Source organism: Piliocolobus tephrosceles, chromosome 2 (assembly GCF_002776525.5).
Source record: "Piliocolobus tephrosceles isolate RC106 chromosome 2, ASM277652v3, whole genome shotgun sequence".
NCBI classification, from domain to species: domain Eukaryota; kingdom Metazoa; phylum Chordata; class Mammalia; order Primates; family Cercopithecidae; genus Piliocolobus; species Piliocolobus tephrosceles.
This window is the reverse complement of record NC_045435.1, coordinates 82,101,950-82,121,975: the sequence shown is the minus strand read 5'-3', so window position 1 is coordinate 82,121,975 and position 20,026 is coordinate 82,101,950. Positions and strand designations below refer to the sequence as shown.

At 43.6% G+C, this 20,026-nt stretch overlaps 1 protein-coding gene across 1 annotated transcript in view; it reads left to right on the top strand.

Moving 5' to 3' along the window:
- Nucleotides 1-20,026, top strand: part of CACNA2D3 (calcium voltage-gated channel auxiliary subunit alpha2delta 3) — a 958,661-nt gene that overhangs the window by 200,389 nt on the left and 738,246 nt on the right. The window contains exon 3 of the mRNA XM_023189561.2: nt 3,822-3,938. Coding sequence (XP_023045329.1) covers nt 3,822-3,938 — 117 coding nt within the window. The remainder of the gene's footprint in view (nt 1-3,821; nt 3,939-20,026) is intronic.

Here is a 20,026-nt window from a genome sequence, read left to right as displayed (position 1 = left end):
TGGCGAGGGCCTTCTTGCTTCATCATCCCCTGGCGGGTGGTAGAAGGGCAAGGCCAGCCAGAGAGCAAGAGGGGGCTAAACTTGCTTTTTTTTTTTTTTTTTTTATTGGGAGAACCCACCCCTGATGGTTAATGTGGGTTCTTTTCTATTCCCTAAGCATCTCAGCTGGTTTAAGAAATAAAGGGAAAGAGTACAAGAGAGAGAAATTTAAAGCTGGGTGTCCGGAGGAGACATCACATGTCGGCAGCTTCCATGGTGCTCCCTGAGCAGTAAAACCAGCAAGTTTTTATTAGCGATTTTCAAAAGGGGAGGGAGTGCACAAACAGGGCGTGGGACACAGAGATCACAAAGTTCACAAGGTAATAGAATATCACAAAGCAAGTGGAGGCAGGGCGAGGTCACAGGACCACAGGATGGGGTGAAATTAAAATTGCTAATGAAGTTACAGGCGCTCATTATCATTGATAACATCTTATCAGGAGACAGGATTTGAGAACAGACAATCTGTCTGACCAAAATTTATTAGGCGGGAATTTCCTTGTCCTAATAAGCCTGGGAGCGCTACAGGAGACTGGGGCTTATTTCATCCCTTTGGCTTTGACCGTAAAAGGCGGCTGCCTCTAGGAGGCCGTCGATAGACCTACCCTCAGGGCATATTCTCTTTCTCAGGGATGTTCCTTGCTAAGAAAAAGAATTCAGCAATATTTCTCCTATTTGCCTTTGAAAGAAGAGAAATATGGCTCTGTTTCGTGCGGCTCACTGGCAGTCAGACTCCAAGTCTTAGCTCCCTTGTTCCCTGAAGATTGCTGTTATCCTGTTCTTTTTTCAAGGTGCCCACATTTCATATTGTTCAAACACACATGCTCTACAAAAAATTTGTAGAGGGTCCTGAGGCGATATTCATCCTCCTCAGTTTACAAGGACGACGAGATTAAGATATTAAAGACAGGCATAGGAAGTCACAAGGGTATTGATTGGGGAAGTGATGAGTGTCCATGAAATCTTCATAATTTATGTTCAGAGATTGCAGTAAAGACAGGCATAAGAAATTATAAAAGTATTAATTTGGGGAACTAATAAATGTCCATGAAATCTTCACAATTTATGTTCTTCTGCCACGGCTTCAGCTGGTCTCTCCATTCGGGGTCCTTGACTTACCGCAACATTTTTTTTTTTTGAGACGGAGTTTCACTCTTGTTGCCCAGGCTGGAGTGCAATGGTGCAACCTCAGCTCACCGCAACCTCCGCCTTCCAGGTTCAAGTGATTCTCCTGCTTCAGCCTCCCCAGTAGCTGGGATTACAGGTGCCCACCACCACACACGACTAATTTTTTGTATTTTTAGTAGAGACGGAGTTTCACCATGTTGGCCAGGCTGGTCTCGAACTCCTGACCTCAGATAATCCACCCATTTCAGCCTCCCAAAGTTCTGGGATTACAGGCATGAGTCACTGCACCCGGCCCCAAACTCACTTTTGTAACAAATGCAGTTTCTCCATAATATACCTACTCCTGCAATAACAACATTAATCCATTCATGAGGGCAGAGCCTTTATAACCTCATCACCTCTTATTAGGCCCCATCTCCCAGTAGTGCTGTATTGGGGATTAAGATTCCAACACATGAACTTTGGGAGACACATTCAAACCATAGCAGCCTTATAGAACCCATAGGAAAATGCAGCTGTGTCCTTCCTTGCTTCTCCCTTGCATTGTAAAATTGCAATTACTGGGCAATAGGCTTCATCCAGAGAAGTCTTTTGTGTCTGCTGTGGGCCATGGGAGCAACCACAAGGACCTGTCCTTGCTTTCAGGGCCACACAGTCTATGATGCCAGGAGAGAAGAGCACAGATGGTTTTGAGGGCTGGGGTGGAGCATGAAGCCTTTATGTGTTGGAGAACAGGACAGCTTTGGTGGGGAGAGAGGAAAGTCTAGATTGAAGGAATAAATGGTTTTTCAAGTGACGTGCAAGGGAAACTCATAAGATTTCTATGGATGTTTTCAGAGAGTGGGGGGAAGCATGGAACTACAGCTCATGATCAATTGTAGGACCATGTAAAGCAGTTCAAATCATCTAATAAGCAATGTAGCAGATGTCAATCTTGGTGTAGACTCACATGGTCCAGAAATACAACTTCTTAATTTTTCCAGGATCAACTTAATGCTGAGAAACTCCAAGCTCTTGGGTCTAATATTCAGGTCAGAGGCTCTGGTGCCCATTTTGAGGATCTCTTCCCACTTCCCCTCTGCCAGTGAATAGGTGGGTGCTGGGGAGTCCATGTCTAGGTTCCTACCTGCCTGTAAGGGTAAGAGGAGTATCTTTTTTTTTTTTTTTTTTTAACCGAGACAAGGCCTTACTGTGTCACCCAGGCTGGAGTATAGTGGGATAATCATAGCTTACTGCAGCCTCAACTTCCCAGGCTCAAACAATCCTTCCACTTCAGCTCACCAAGTAGTGGGACTGTAGGCATGTGCCACCATACCTACCTAATTAAAAACAAACAAACAAAAATATTTGTAGAGACTGGGTCTCACTAGGTTGTCCAGGATGAGAGAGGGGTATCTTGCTGCTCCTAGAACACATGGCCAGATGCCTCCAGCCTCATCTCAAGGCTCTGAGGATTTTGTTTTAGTTTAAGGATCTGAGGAATTCTCTCTTTACATTTGTTGCTTTCCTTAGAGTTCCTCCATTTGTCCTCAAACAGTAATCTCATTTCAGGATACCCAGTATTACTGCCTCAAAAGACTTGGACGTTTGAGCAGGGAAGGGAAGTGTTTTGTGACACACACACACACACACACACACACACACCCACACCCATCCTTGAGTCAAGGAGAAACTGAGCCTCCCTGTTTACATTTTGAAGGTATAGGATGGGAGGAATGAATGGAGAAAAAATATAAATTTATATCTCAAAAATTATTCTGCCATTAAAATGTAACACATTTTTGTTTTCACAACTAACTCTTAAGGTCCCTAGAGCCTAGATGAGATGTGGAGCCCCTTAATTTCCCTGGGTGAGAGCTTGGGGTGAGGAATTAGTAAACTGATTCAGAGTTTTCCCACAAATAAGAATAAATATATCTTCCCCAGCATCTTTAATTCTCTAGCTCTTTGATAACCAAATAAATGTCATGCATTCATGTTGACATTAAAAGTGTTATAAACTTCATTTGGAAGGTTCCTATTAATAAACAATATTTCCTTCCACTAGGATCAAAATTAAATATTTAGTTAAACCACCTTTTGGGTCTCAGGACCCTTTACACTCCTATAGAGTCCTGAGGACCCCCTGAGAGCTTCTGTTTATGTGGGTTACTTATATCTATTGATGTTTACCATATTAGAAATTAAAACCAAGAAATTCCAGAAGTGATTAATACAAGGTTAAAAAAACTCATTACATGTTAACGTATATATTATAATATATTTTATGGAAAATAACAATACTTTCCAGAATAAAAAAATTAGAGGAGTGGCTGTTTTTCATTTTGCAAATCTCTTTAATATTTGACTTAAGAGGAAATAGGTGTATTCCCTTATCTGCTTCTGTGTTCAATCTCTTGTGATTGGTTGCTGAAGAAAATCTGGCTTCACATAGACATGCTGTTGGAAAAATGAGGTCTTCCTGGACCCTGAAAGGGCCTCAGGGACCCACAGGGATCACTTTGAGAACTGCACATTTAAACAGATAAACTACCAGGGTATGTGATGGGTTTTAAATGAAAAATTGTCTTTATTGAGAATTTGAGTCAACCATGGGTGAAATCACAGGTGTGTTTTACATCATGTGTCTTGAACATTGCCCTCTCTTCTTACAGAAATACAAAGAGTATGAGAAAGACGTTGCCATAGAAGAAATCGATGGCCTCCAGCTGGTAAAGAAGCTGGCAAAGAACATGGAAGAGATGTTTCACAAGAAGTCTGAGGCAGTCAGGGTAAGTGCCTCTGGTTTGTGCCCTGTATCGCCTGAAGACACAAAGGCAGCTTCAGGGGATGGCATTGATGAACCAATCTCTCAAAGATAAAAGTTGACTCACTCATCTATTACGTAAATACTTTTATTTTTATAGTCTGGTTAGCCAGAAAAAGCAGTCACTAGGGGGCAAAAACTGCCCTTTTCATAGAGAGTTCCTGTGCCAGTTTTATTCTGACAAATTTATGCCTTTAGCCGAGTTGCCACTAATTGTACAGGCGTACAGCATGGGCCTATAACTGTGTATGATGCGTGCACTAATGACCAAAAACCATTCAGAGGTACACTAGGGTTCAACTAAGCTCTAGTCTGAGCATTTTCTTGTGTCACTGTGTTTAGTGATTTTCTCAAATGGTTGCATAACATTTCAATCTATGAGTGTGTCATAATTGGTATAACTGTTCCTATATATTTGGATGTCTGAGTTATATGGAAGTTTTTATTGGCCAGGCGCGGTGGTTTACGTGTGTAATTCCAGCACTTTGGGAGGCCGAGGCAGGCAGATCATCTGAGGTCACGAGTTCATGACCAGTCTGGCCAACATGGTGAAACCCAGTCTCTACCAAAAATATAAAAATTAGCCAGGTGTGTTGGTGGGTGCCTGTAATCCCAGCTACTTGGGAGGCTGAGGCAGGAGAATTGCTTGAACCCAGGAAGTGGAGGTTGCAGTGAGCCAAGATCACGCCACTGCACTCCAGCCTGGGTGACAGCGTGAGACTCTGACTCAAAAAAAAAAGAAAGTTTTTATTTAAGAGATGTGGTCTTGCTATGTTGCCCAGGCTGGTCTCAAACTCCTGGACTCTAGTGATCCTCCCACCTCAGTCTCCTGAGTAGCTGGGGCTACAGGTATGTACCACCAGACCTGGCTTGCTTGCAAGTGTTGACGTAAATAATGCTGCAGTGAATCTTCTTGTATATTTATAATGGACCAACCAACCGAGCACCTACTACGTGTGAACTGTTCCTTTAAGGACTATATATTTACTCACTTATATTATCCTTGTAACACCTCCATGATGGGTATTACTCTTATCCCCATTTTACAAAAGAGGAGTCTGAGAGGAAGACGTTGAGTAGCTTCTCCGACATCATGTGAGGAGTGAGAGAGAGCTCCAGCCATAATAACCCCAGAGTTCACATTCTTTTCTGCCTCCTTGCCTTCAGTATCCTGGAGTGTATGTGTATTTCCTTAATGTGAATTCCAGAACACAGAAGACAGTTCAGAGGCTCAGAAGCAATTTTCAAGGTTCTTTATGCATATGAAAGCATTTCTGTCCAGATAAGGTTGTGCCAATTCACAGCTGCTCCAGTGGGAGTGGTGTGCAAGTGCTTATTTTCTGAAATCCTTGCAAAAAAAAAAAAAAAAAAATACTGGTAACAGCATTGTCAATTTGAGAGGGGGACATACTGTTTTAGCTTGCATTTCTTTGTGAATCACAGAATTTTAGAGGAGAAAAAGACATAAATATCTTTAGGTTCTGCTTCCACAATTGACAAAGTATCCCTGGTGTCTGGAATTAGGGGAGCATTGGGAGGGGCGGGAGGAGGGGGCCATGCAGCATGTTGCCATGACACAGAGATCCGGCCAGCACCAGAACCTAGACCTCACCTCCTTGAGGCAGTGGGTCCACGTGGTCAGTGAGACATGGGCTCTGGAAGTAGTGGAACTGTCCTGAATCTCAATTCTGCCCCAAGATGGGAGACCAGTGAGCAAGGCTGAGTAACCCCTGTGAATCTCTTTTTCCTCATTTATCAGCCTAGTGGCATTAGGAGAAGTCAATGATGTAATAAATACATGTTTATGTTTATTGAGTTCAGATGCACCAGCCCTTGTGCTAATCACTTTATATGTGTCATCTCATTCTTGCATCAAACACTAGGAGTGAGACACTGTTATTATCGTTGTCTTAGAAATGACCAAACAGGCTTGACAGGATGAAGTCGTTTGCCCAGGTCACATGGGCAAGGCTCAGCAGAGTTACTTTTTACACCTAGGTGGTGGGGTTGCAGCACCTCTGTATTTATGTAAGGTGTTTATTTAGCTCAGTGTCTGGCAGACAGTAAATGTTCTGTAAATGTTTGCTGTTACAACTGGTTAAAGGGCCTTCCAACCTGTGAACATCTGATAAGAGGTAGTCTTGGAGCTTCAGGAAGCACCTGGATGATGACAGGAGGGAACGTAAACTGGGTTTAGCGTCTTCGTATTGCCTAATTTTAAAACCCTTTTGTGTTAAATTAGTGAAGATAAAAAAAAAAAAGAAGACGATTTGATATGGTGGGCGTAGTTCCTTTGAGAAGAAAAAATAAGTTGCTCTGTTTAAATTGAAATGTTCCCAGAATAAAGGCAGCCAGATTCCTTGCAATGCATATTCTATGTATTTTAAAATAAATGCGCAGGCCTTCTGTAATCACGCTTGATGCTCGAGCCTGTAACATTTTGGTTAATTGGTCCAGTGTTACGTGGATTTCCCCATGCTCGTCTTTAAAGAGAGTTTGTACGTCACATAGGGGTTTAGTCTGGGAACAGTAGAGATGGGCCTGGTCCTCACTGTGAGCCATGTGGCTCTCTTGTTAACAGTCAAGACCCATATGCCATTTGGAATGAGATGTCCCTTTGGAGGCCAGGGGAGCAGTGAGTGTGACTTTTTTCATATTTTAATGATACCTTGATTCTCCATTAGGAAAAGTTGCTGTTTGCCTGTGAGATTTGTGAACATTTGAAGAGCAAAGACCTCAGGTCCAAATTTGCCCATGGGTTTGCAGTGGAGTCATTATTTGTAGCCTTGCACTGGAATGCACCACTGTGAAACAAGGTGAGGTCCTTTCCCATGCCACCCACCCGACAGTGACTCCACCCCCCTTTTTTCTTTTTTCTTTTTCTTTTCTTTTTTTTTTTTTTTTTTGAGACAGAGTCTTGCTCTGTCGCCCAGGCTGGAGTGCAGTGGCCCTATCTCGGCTCACTGCAAACTCTGCCTCCCGGGTTCATGCCATTCTCCTGCCTCAGCCTCCCAAGTCGCTGGGACTACAGGCGCCACCACCACGCCCGGCTAATTTTTTGTATTTTTAGTAGAGACGGGGTTTCACCGTGTTAACCAGGATGGTCTCTATCTCCTGACCTTGTGATCCGCCCGCCTCAGCCTCCCAAAGTGCTGGGATTGCAGGCGTGAGCCACCGTGCCGGGCCCCCACCCCCCTCTTTTCTAATCGCTCAGAAACAGAACAGATTTTAGGTTTTGCCCTATCACTCTGATGCTCCACACCTAGGAATCTTCCATTTCCAAGCCCCCCTCCCACTTCCCAAGCAGTTGGAGTTGGGTTCCAGGTTCAGGTGCCCCACCTTGTGTTTCCTAGTGTGAATCAGTGGTGACTCAAGGGACGTGTGTAAGAGAAACCTGGTGTACAAACAACCCTCATTTATTAACATTTCCATTGATGTATATAAAATATTTATGAGTCTGGCAGTAGCAATTTAGGAAACTGCAGTAAGAACACCTGTAGTCTGTGAAAGTAGGTTCAGTTAGTGCTGGGGGGAAGAAATGGAGTACTACAGTAACCCCATCCTTTAATGTAGCCTGTCATCTCCTGCCTGTTAAACAATGTTGATCTCTTTCTCTGTCTCTTCTGGCTTGATTTCATCATTTTCCTCCATCACTTTTCCCAGTGATTAGTTGAATCAGAGTGATTTTATCATCCTCATCTCCTATTTGAATTACTCTCCACTATGCAATTATCCTATCACAGAAAGTCCTATTTTCTCCCCGTCAGATGTCTGAAGTAAATGTGAAACCTAAAGTGGCCTGCCCATTACATAACCCCTGTCATCTCATTGGTAATGGACTATATGTAACTTTTTTTTTCAGGCTAGCGAATTATAAATAACCTTAGCTTCAGTAATTTCCATTAACATAATGATGCCATCATTATGGTAGCATTTCTTAACTAATATTTTCTAGCTCTTTTTAATGCCATTGGTGGTTTAAGTAATATTTTCACACCCACGCAGAGGCTAGCTATAGGTTATTTGATACGGCCATGCTCCTGCTTGCTTTTGTGTATAGCAATTGTGCCCTAGGCACCATCTCTCACCTTCATTGTTCAGACATATTTATGCTACCAAGCCCTCGATTAATATTGCTAAGCAGTTTGTCAAGTTTTAAGTCCCTATGAATGGACAAGAAATAGAGTCCATTTGCTTTTAGTTCATCAGCATTTCCAGGGAGAGATCTCACATGTTAGACGTGGAGGGAAGGGTATGGACCAGTCCTCTGTCAACTGTGGATTCCCATCAGCCCATTCCTGAGTGACACCTGGAAATGCTTGTCTGTGTCACAAGTCAGAGCTCATCTTTGATATTGATGGAAGGCAAAGGGGAGACACCACTCCCCTTTCTCCTGAGTTGCTGATGTTGAGAAATGGACCCTGATTTGAGGGAAGGGAGAAGGCAGAAGGGTTACATTGCATGACGTTGGTTATATGGACAGGCTGCCCCCAGCCTTTCCTTTGTCTTTAAAATCCGGCCCTTCATAGGGAGTATCACAAACTATCGATCAACTGGAAGCATCATCTGGGGCTCCAGGGAACTCTGAGCAGGCACAGCCAAATGGGAAGAGAATCTGTAGGAAGTAACTACGTAACCACGGACATCTCTGTAAGGATATACTTTGAGGACCAATTCCATCACAGCCAGGGGGATGTCATGATCCTGTAATTTTGGTGTGGTCCCTATCACTGAGATGAGCAGCACAAGAGGAAAGCAGGTAAACCAGGAAATGCGAAAAAGGACTTTGGTGAATTTATAATTTTATACTAGTATTCTCCAGGATGGTTTTCTAAAGGTGAATTCCTCGGAGTGGATTTTGCCTTTGGTTGCACCAAACAGCTCTGGGGTGGACACTGCCTTTATCACACTGATTTGAGCTGGACTTAGGACCTCCTGTTTTCCCAGGTGTTCCTGGTTTCAGGGCCAGACACTGATTCAGACGACCTTAGATGTCAGGCTATGCAGACTTCAGACCTCCACAAACGTCAACAGGTTTCAGAGAGGAAAGGGGCACTGGGGGGATTATAGGATAGTATCTGTTGTGGTAGCATTTCAAGCAAAACGTTATAATTAATTAGACATGTCTAAAAGAATGAACTCTTCTGGGGAGTGTGAAGAGATATAAAACATAAGTTGTAGCTAGACCCACTCCATGATGAGCCAATTGTTTTCAAACCTTGGGTAACATATTTAATAAATTTTGAAAGCACCCAGAAACTCACACCTATAAATAAACTTAATCTTATTTCACTTATTTTTTGATTTACGTTGATAAAATGATAAATCAGGCCCTCGAAAAGAGTGTTTTACTTAAAAATAAATACCTTTGCTTGTTGGGAAGAGCTAAAGGAGACTAGATTTTATATTAAATTTTCCCCCTTTCCTATAGTTACCTGCTGTTCATTGTGGAACTGATTCCCATTATAGCTGTACTGTGGAAAGTAATTGCTGTTGTACAGTAATTCAATTTCAGTGCATTCACGCATCAGTTCACCGATAGGGGTTTATCTGAAGAAACCTGGGACTTGAAAGCTTTTTATCGAGAAATTCCACATGCAGCAAGACATTTTTCCTAGGAAACGAATATCAGTATTTGCATTTAATAAACATTTACCTTCTCAGAAAGATGGATTTTTCTCTCTGCAGAAGAGATTTACGCCAATCTTCCAAAAAGCTAGAGGGTACTATTAAAGCAACTTTCTTGAGATATTTTTTGACTGGTGCCTGTCTACGTACGTATGACCATAACATACGTCAGTGTTTTTATGGAAATATATATATACAGTGAGGCATGATAACCAGGATGCACCCAAGTAAAACATACTCCATCCCCAAAATATAAGCTGTATAAGGAATTAATATCTTTAGGGACTATATGAATACTTCTGGTTTAAAAACTCATCTGATCTATAGACATTGTGAAAATTGTGTTTGAGGCATACTTTCAAAAGGATTACATTGGAAATGAAATAATTGATTCTGTTTATCCATTTCAAAGTTAAGGATAGGTTCTTAAGACAGAACTGATTCTTTTCTTTACATGTTAAGTCCAAAACAAGTTGTGGAGGTTTTAGGAACTGAATATAGCCTAACAGTGCCAGGATCAGTTTAAGTTCTCAGGCAGTGGAGGTATATATGGCTGTATAGATCTAAAAGATTTTTGTTTTCTGTCTTGTTTTCGTCAGTATCACTTTAAGTTCTCAGGCAGTGGAGGTATATATGGCTGTATAGATCTAAAAGATTTTTGTTTTCTGTCTTGTTTTCGTTTCTGATCTCATCTCAGAATTTCAAGGCTTGTACTTTGAAAGAGCAGTACATTTGTTTCAGAAAACAATAATGTTTTCTGTTTTGAGTCACAGATAGAGGGAGGAGACTATTAATTTTTTATGTTGATGTATCTTGTGGTCTGTTTGTTCCCTTTTTTTGGTAAACTGGGTTGCTTGCAAAATCGTACGTATATATGTAAGGAAATTTAGAGCAGAAACCTCAAACCAGAAGAATCTTAAAAAAGAGCAACAGTCTGCATTCACCGGTTTTGATGAGGTCAGCAAACCATCTTTGGTTAATGGCTGAGAACAAAACCACATGGAACTGCGTGGTCTTCGTGGGTTTCACCCCCAAGGGGCCTGGGGTTTCCGCTAACATGCTTCAGTTTGAGCCAGAAGCATGGCCCAGAAGACTGCTCTCCCTCCCACGTTGAGAGGAAGCAACTTGTCCACCCCCTTGGGGGTATATGCTTACCACTAAAGGGAAGGAGGGGGAACCACTGGACAACTTCTATGTGCGGTTTCGTCTTCCCTCCTCAAGCTCTCAGTTTTCCATCAGCCTCACATCTTCAAAGTTGGCTTGACTTGGTGGACCGTATCGTGACTTTCCTGCTTATTCTGGGGGTGTTGGCCTGTAGAAAGCATTCTTCTTTGCAGGTAGAACCGTTGCATCAAACCCTCCTCAACTTCATGGTAATTTGTTTCTTTCCCAAATAATTGGACTAAACGCTTTCCATTTGTAGAGCTTTATGGAAGTCTTAGTTTTGTGTTTTCTATGTCTACCATAGAAGCGCCCATGTGTTTTTTAATGCTTTTTGTTCTTACTTGTTATAAAAGTAATACACATTCATCATAAAAGAAAAAAGAATGTGCAGAAAATGAAAAGGGGGAAAGAAAAGATCACAGCATGAAGAAGTAAGTATCAGATGGTACTTAATGTCTCTCAGTACCTTTGTTTTTCAGCATCTTAGTTTTTGTCCCTACAGGTTTTTTTTTTTTTTTTTTTCCTATTTGTGCATGAGTATGTAGATATATGTGGGTATATATAAACTTTTAAAACATCGGATTATTCTTTCTTGTAACGAGCTTTTTAAAAAATTACATGTTGGGAACATGTCAATGAATATAGATTTCTATTATTTTTCACACTGCTTTCTGGATGTTCCAATCAAACAGTTCTCTCTTAGTGAACATTGATGGCATCTGTAGTGCTTCACTGTTATAAGCAATAATATGATAAACTCTCTTGCAAAGAAACTTTTGTCCATCTATTTGATGCATTTATTAGGGTGTATTCCTAGAAGTGACATTAAGGCTTTGGGTGTATCTTGCCAGATTGTCCTACAGACAATGCTATGCCTGCCTATGTTCCCACCTGTGTGGTTGGAGGGGAACTATTTCCACATTGTCCTCCCTAGTATTTGACTATTATTAGTCTTTTGGCCAACTATAGTATCTCAAGTTTTGTTGTTGTTGTTGTTTGTTTGTTGTTTTGAGATGCAGTTTCACTCTTGTTGCCCAGGCTAGAGTGCAGTGGCCCGATCTTGGCTCACTGCAACCTCCGCCTACCGGGTTCAAGCAACTCTCCTGCCTCAGCCTCCTGAGTAGCTGGGATTACGGGCATGCGCCACCACACCCAGCTAATTTTTGTATTTTTAGTACAGATGGGATTTCACCATGTTTGCCGGGCCGCTCTCGAACTCCTGACCTCAGGTGATCCGCCCACCTCAGCCTCCCAAAGTGCTGGGATTACAGGCATGAGCCACCGTGCCTGGCCTCAAGTTGTTTTATTTTCTTTAATTACTCACTGTTTGGCACAGTGGGTCCCTCTGGCTCCTCATCTGCCCTGCACCAGGGTTTGAGGAAATTACACCATGTCACACAGAGCATGGGCTTGCCAAAACAGAGAATGGCCCAGGTGCTGATCGCCATCCTCCCACAGAGAGGAATGTGGGTGGAGGCACTCTGCTGGACATGCTCGGAGAGGCCCTTCCCTTCCCCTCCCTTTCTGGACTGTATGATAGGAACAGTCCTGGGGAGGAGGGACAGGCTAACTAGCACCACACTGCCTGGCTTTGGGGTGCCAGCTGTTTGGAGGAATCGGCTGGGAGCATTGGTGGTTCAGTACCCGGGGACTGCAGTGCCCAGGGTGTTTCAGTTACTGAGGGAGAAAGTCAGGAGCTGCAAGAGAATTGGAGCTTGGTGCAGCCCCTCTCACTGGGAAAGGGCCCTGTTCCCAGCTGGCTCATTGTCTGAGCATCCAGACTGAGCACCAGGGTCACTTTGATTGACTTTTCTGAAAGGTACTATGTAGTTAAGTTGACCATCTTTTTACATGTGTATTAGCCATTTCTTCTTCATGTTTATTTTTTATTTTCGTACACTGCCTGGTAATACTCTTTCCCCTTGGTTAACTGTACTATTTCTTTTCTTGTCCCAACTTGCCTTTACTCTGGCCTCAGTGCCTACTACAGTGCTTCAAACTATAGTTATATGCTCAGTAAATGTTTGTGGATTGACTCACAGGCCTTTGTCCTGGGGTCAGGATAACTTAAAGTGAGAGTGATATGGGTGGTATGGGCTACACCCCTTCCCTTTGGCCAGAGAACTCCTGAGTGATAAAGGCGAAAAGCCAAGTATTCGAGGCCAACTGCAAAGCAACTGAGATTCATGGACTTTCCAGAATCCTCCACTGTCGGCTCCAAGCGAATGAACCTGGCACAGCAGTGTGGCACCAAGATGTTGGTCCCAGTTCTGATTTTTCAGAGTGTTGTTGTTGTTCTACACCAGGCCAGGTAGAAAACAATGCCACTTAATTTATACTCAGGCCAGGCAAAAGCAATCTTAAAAGGTTTGTGGGTGGGAGGAAATTACAGTGGGTGAATTACTGATGCGTCATCATCAGTAGATCCAAATGATAGAAGAAAGCCATACTAATAATAATAATGATAATAGAAGACCACTGTCTGTAATTTTACAAATTACCAGCAACAAATTAAAGGGTTTCAGAAATATTTTGAATGCATATTTAGTCTGTTTAACTAGGGATGTGTTGGTGGCATTGGTTGTACTTTTTTGGTCTTTACTCAGTTTCCCATATGGAGGTGAGGAGCAGCTGGTCCTGCAAACAGAGTGAGATTATTTACATTTTCTAAATTAGGTTATGAGGGGAAAATGAAAAGATAGTTAGGAATTCATTGGCGTTTCATTGACACTGCATTTAGTGGAGAGATGACAGTGCTTGCGAGTAATCAGAATCTTTGTTAAAAATCAGCTGGGGTATCATTTATTGCACATCCCAGGATTACTGGCAGCCTGAATAGATGAACATGCAATGCTTTGTACTATCAGGGGTAAATGTGGATTTTTTGTCCTTGTGTGCTTTTTAATTGATTTGTGTGTGTGTGTGTGTGTGTGTGTGTGTGTGTGTGTGTGGTGTGTCACTTGGGAAGGAAAATCAGATCCTGGGGAATATACTTAGAGAGCCTCCCCTCACTGCAGCCAGTGCCTCTGGAGCCTTTCGTGAGGCTGTTTGATGGGATTTATAGAGAGGAACTTCTCTAGGATCTCTGCAAAGCCCATGATGGATGTCAGAAAGCAGACTCCTCATCCAGGTCACAGTTGGGAGTTGCTCATAGATAGCCCCACTCCAGCCAATGAGCAGGAGTCTTCCTACCTCAAGCAGGTGTCTCTGCAGACACTCAAAGACTGCTAACCCTAGTCCAGGTTGCGACCCTGATTTGACTAATGCAGGAATTGCCTTAGTAAAAACTCCAGGCTGGGCAAAGATTCTGGCTCTTAGCACTTTTACCCAGCCATGAATAGATGGGTACCAGCTGCATAGAGATGATGGAAGCAGCTCCAGTCTGACTGGAGCACAGTCAGACTCATAGGGGAGCGGAGCCCTGCAGGCAGCCTCTTGGCCAGCCAGTGCATGGCCTCTGTTAGGATGCCTTTTGAGCCAGGCAGCCTGTCTGCAAGAAGACTTCCCTTCAAAGGACTCAGTGGATCCATTCCCTTGATGTGCTGGGAGTCTGTCTTTGCAGTCACTGTGGCCATGGTCTGGGGACAGTGCATCAGGCTTGCTGTGGTCCATATGGGGCAATTAGGGTTGGCCTCTGAGACCAGATGTGGTAGAGATGATTTTATTCTAGGGAAGTATGTTGGGTACACATGTGTTCATAATGGAGGGGGTGGGCAGGTGTGTAGGGGTTGGAGGTTGACACATGAGCATTCATTCTTATGGGAATTTCGTCATTGGAGATGGGGAAATAAAAAAGAATTAATCACATCAGAATTGTAAACCTGGGTCCCCCAGGCCAGTCCTGGTTGTAGATACCTTTTACTTGGTCTGTGTGGGCTTTAAGGGGGAAAAATGAAATCACATATAAACGTATGTAGTGATATTAAAATATCCAGATTTAAAGCTTGCAAAATGGAGAAGTGTAGCCATCCTGGGCCCCCATGTCCATAGAACAGCAATCAGCATCAGCATGAATGTCTCTGTTGGTTGATTTACATGCAGCTCCCTAGTCATTTATTTGCTACTCCGGCCCCGAGGAACATTGAGTTTGCAACCCCTGCGTTAGTCAGATTAGGGTTAGCAGAGTCTTTGTGTATGTGAAGTAGGCAGCATACTTACAGCTTTCGTAATTCCCCCACAGAAAGCCAGTTGGAGTCATTGCCATTGTTTTCATCATTGATACCATCTCTGTTGTCATCATGATTATCACATTACTGAGTGCTTCTTGCTTGCCAAACCACTTTGCTATGCTTTGCATATATTATCTCATTTAAGTGATACTTGTGAAATTGGATTTTAAAAATTCTTGGCTGGGTGCAGGGGAAAGACCATTTAAAGGATTTAAGGTAAGAGTATGCATTATAAGGGGACATGGAATCTTTCTTTTTTAAAGTTCCTGAACTACCAAACGAGACTGAGATTTTCTTCACCTTTAACATTTGAGGATGTTTAGCTCTTGTTCAGCCCTCACCTATAAAAAGTTCTATTTGTTTTGTTGTATGTTTTCTCCCAATCTCAAAAAGGTTTGATTCATGTAAATAATTCCCAGTCTGGTCCCATTCATAGAACCGACAAACAAAAATCAGAGCTATCCCCTCCCTCCCTCAATCCGCCCTGGTCCCCAGAATACACTTTCCTGTAGCGTGGACTGAGACAGTATTGGTCACGTGGAGAAGGGGATGAAAAATGCTCAAAGTGGCTACATTTGAATATGTGGAACTTATCTCTTTGCGCAGGCACCTTATAGAAAAAATAATTCATTAAACTTCGTTCTAGAAAAAAGAGCATTAAGCCTTCATCAACAACCACACAAAGAGCTCACCATGGCAGGAATGGGACAATAAAGGAGTTATTTTAGCAGAATTAACAGGAAGAAATTAGCCCCATGTATCCTTCCTTTTTATCACAGTGTGGTGCATTTACATATTTTGAAATTTCACATTTGCATAGTCAATGATTTTAAATTAGATTCTCACATCTCCTCTCTGATGTGTGTCATGTGTACAGCTTGTCTTAATAACTGAGTTCTTAGCATTTAAAAAGCAGTTATCTTATTATTGGCACAACCTTGAAACATAGCATCCAGCTACCCTTACAGTTTTTAAGCAGCTTTACTGAGATATAATTCACATATGTAGAGGACACGTGAGTATGCATGTGTATTTACTTATATGCCACTTTGAAACACATCTGATGTGTAAATCAAGTTCAGGTTCTCTGATTTATCTGGTAACCACAGCTGGGAATTGGATGGGGGAGTGATGCTTTGAACTAATGCCTGTTGGGAGTGGGACGAAGTGCTTATTTCTCTGAGAATTCCTGTCATTTCAAAGAGGAGAAATAAAAGCTTGAGAGTAGGGGTGCAATTTATGTGGCTTCTCTTCCTGTCCTGAGCTACCTTCATTCATCCAAGGCCAGTGTGTGGGTAGGGAAGCATGCTTCCCTCACCTGCCCTGTCTTTCCTTGACCACCTGTCTGCTTTGCGGGCTGTAAGTTGTATCAGCCTGTGGTCTCCAGGTTGGCTACTGTTAAGATCTAGATTTACAGCTGGCTCCCTCCTCACATGGAGTTTATATGCTATTAGGGGAGACAGGAAGGCTTTGAAATCGGGAGTCCTGGCCATGCCACCCAGATCACCCAGGGAGTGAAGCCAAACCAGGTCCTGAGAGGTGGCAGAAGCAGAAGGAACAGCATGTCTGAAGCTGGAGAGGAAGTAGAATGTGAGACTGGTTGAAGGCATTGAGAGGAGAATGGAGTGGAGAGAGGGTTTGGAGAGGAGAGAGCAAGACAAGGGGTTCCCCCCGCTACGCTGTGAGGGCCCTGTGGTGTGGTGGGATAGAGGTGATCGATTCATGTGTTAATTTGAATGTCTTCCTCACCACTTCCCAGGCCAGTGGTTGGTCCATTTAACTCTGCTCCCCAAGTTTCCCCGAGCAGTTCACACACCTGACTTGGTGGGTGCTGGGCGTTCACTGGAAGAGTTCGGGTGTCATTTTAAGAATACAGGAAGCTGTGGCAGGGTTTGCATTTCTGTGTCTACACTGCTCATTGGCCGCCTCCCTTTCCCTTTGTGTCTGGGGAAAAGCTGCCATGTTCCCCACTTTTCTCTGGGTATTGATTTATATGCACCTGCCTACCCTTAGAAAGTATGTCGCCTTCTCAGTGATCATAGGCTGCGGTGCCCTGTGATGGCTCCTTTTTTGCCTGTTCCTCTCTTCCAGCCAAATGCGCTCTGGAGACTGGAGAGCACAAATCTTTTGTACAGCCCACTGAGAGTGAAGCTCCCGGGCAGCACTCAGGCGGAGAGTGCTGGGAAGTGCAGCCACCTCTATTGTGCTGGGAGAAAGCCCGAGAAGCCTGTGTTTAATGGAAGCAAAGAGCCTGCTTTTTAATTTTCAGCTACATTTAGCAGATGGACCAGTTCAGGATTGTCCTGTTTAGGGAGTCTCCCCCGACATTTGGACAATTCGTGGGTGGAGGGGACCTCCTAGGAGCCAGCCCAAGGGGGACAATCACCTGTTAATTCTCCGAGCTTGTGTCCCATTGGGTCTCACCTCTCTGAAGGTAGTTATAAGGAGACAATGCATAATTTTGCTTACTTTCAGCAATAGCGGTGACCTCCAGGCATACTCCCTTAGCTTGCTTCATTGGCCCCAGCAATTGAAGAAGGCCAGCCATGGAAATTGCTTCTTCTTGTAGAAGTGGAAGTGCAGGGACTTTGTCCGTGCCATTTGTTTTATATGTAGACTTTTTAAAAATTATTTTTATTTTTTTTTAAGACAGAGTCTCACTCTGCTACCCAGGCTGAAGTGCAGTGGTGTGATCTCGGTTCACTGCAACCTCCAACTCCTAGGTTCAAGTGATTCTCATGCCTCAGCCTCCCAAGTAGCTGGAATTACAGGTGCTCGCCACCATGCCCAGCTAATTTTTGTATTTCCGGTAGAAACGGGGTTTCACCATGTTGGCCAGGCTGGTCTTGACTCCTGACCTCAAGTGATCCGCCCACCTTGGCCTCTCAAAGTGCTGGGATTACAGGCTATTTTGTATGCAGACTTTGATGCACTTAGATAGATGTTCAGTCATCTCTTGGGAAACAGGTTCACTTTGGAAGGGAGTGAACTGGGCTTCTGAGCTAGTGAGACCTGAGGTTAGCCATTATCCACTGACGGTGAGACCTGAAGCTCCTTGAGTCTCAGTTTTCTTGTCTGTGAAATGGACGTGTTCTCATGTTGCAGGGATTGTGACTCTCTGGATATGACAGGAATGGATTTGAGGCTGGCTGCCTCAGACTAGCCCTGAGCCCAGGTCACACGCTCCCTCCTTGAGATGGAAGCAATCATACAAGTGACCTCAAAACTAACATGAGGATCAAATGAGCACACATGGGCCTGGCTTGAGCCCACAGGTTACATGGCAAACACTTTGTCAATGGTCATTTATTTTTATTTGTATATGTAAATAGTACCTTTTACAACCAGCATAGTAGAAACAGGCTCTGGTTCGGGCACCAGCCTCACTCAGCTCACATCCTGTCCCAATCATTTAATAGCTGAATAATCTTCCCCAATTTACTTAAACTCCCTAAGCTTTAGGAACCTTAACTCTAAGATGAGGGTTAGAATACCTACTTAATGGAGTTATTTTGAGGGTCAAATGAGAACATTGATGTAAAGTGTTTTAGCCCAGTGCCTGGCAAATAGTTCTACTTCCTAAAGACTAGTTACTATTATTGTGGTCTAATTATTAATATAATCATACAGAAAGTATCGATATGATAGAACACTTAATAGGAATATTTGAAGAGGTTTTAAAAATTCAGCTGTGGCAAATACTACTCTTACAGGACAGGGGTCCCGATCCAGACCCCAAGAGAGGGTTCTTGGATCTCGCTCAGGAAAGAATTCAGGGCTAGTCTGTAAAGTAAAGTGAAAGCAAGTTTATTAAGAACGTAAAGGAATAAAAGAATGGCTACTCCATAGACAGAGCAGCCCCAAGTACTGCTGGTTGCTCCTTTTTTTTGTTATTTCTTGATGATATGCTAAACAAGAGGTGGATTATTCATTCCTCCCCCTTTTAGACCATAGAGAGTAACTTCCTGACATTGCCGTGGCATTTGTAAACTGTCATGCTGCTGGTGGGATTGTAGCAGTGAAGACAACCAGAGGTCACTCTCGTGGCCATTTTGGCTTTCATGGGTTTTGGCCAGCTTCTTTATTGCAACCTGTTTTATCAGCAAGGTCTTTATGACCTGTATCTTGTGCCAACCTCCTGTCTCATCCTGTGACTTAGAATGCCTGACTGTCTGGAAATGCAGCCCAGTAGGTCTTAGCCTTGTTTTACCCAGCCCCTATTTAAGATGGAGTTGTGGCCAGGCACGGTGGCTCACGCCTGTAATCCCAGCACTTTGGGAGGCCGAGGCAGGTGGATCGTGAGGTCAGGAGATCTAGATCATCCTGGCCAACATGGTGAAACCCTGTCTCTACTAAAATACAAAAAATTAACCAGCTGTGGTGGTGCACGCTTGTAGTCTCAGCTACTCAGGAGGCTGCGGCAGGGGAATCGCTTGAACCTGGGAGACTGAGTTTGTGGTGAGCCGAGATCAGCCTGGCCACAGAGCAAGACTCTGTCTCAAAATAAGAAAAAAATGCTTCTGACCCTACTATCTCAGGGAGGTAACCTGGAAGAAACTCTGCCTCCTTGGAATCCCAGGAGACTTGTCTGCAGGGCCGCCCCAGTGGGTTATGGAGAGCTCCCATCTGTGTAGTCTTCTTGGGCATGGATGCCCTCCTGCTCTGCACAGGCTGACTTCCTCATCTGGGCTGACATCGGCTGGGCAGGGTCCCTGAGATAGACGAGGAGAGGAAAGTGAGGGTGGAACAGGCCCTGCATTGCGGTGTCTTCCTTGGGTACAGAGGAGGGGCTCCAAGGCTCTGCTTGGTCCTCTCACTGCCCTTGCTTGTTTGAGAGAAGGAAAAGCTGAAGGTTAAATGAATGTTTAGAGAGGAAAACTAGATTGGTAGCCTGAGTGCATTGGCCCCAGCCTGTCAGTGGAATGCAGGATGGTGTCCAGTGTGAGTGAGCTTCAGGCCAGTCCTTAATGGAGTGATGTACCTCTGGGAGCCCAGGGGTCACACACTCATAGCTGTCTGACAATTTTAACAGTTACATGTAATTTACATTAGAACAAATAACTTCCCTTTAAAGCAAATGCATGTGTTACAT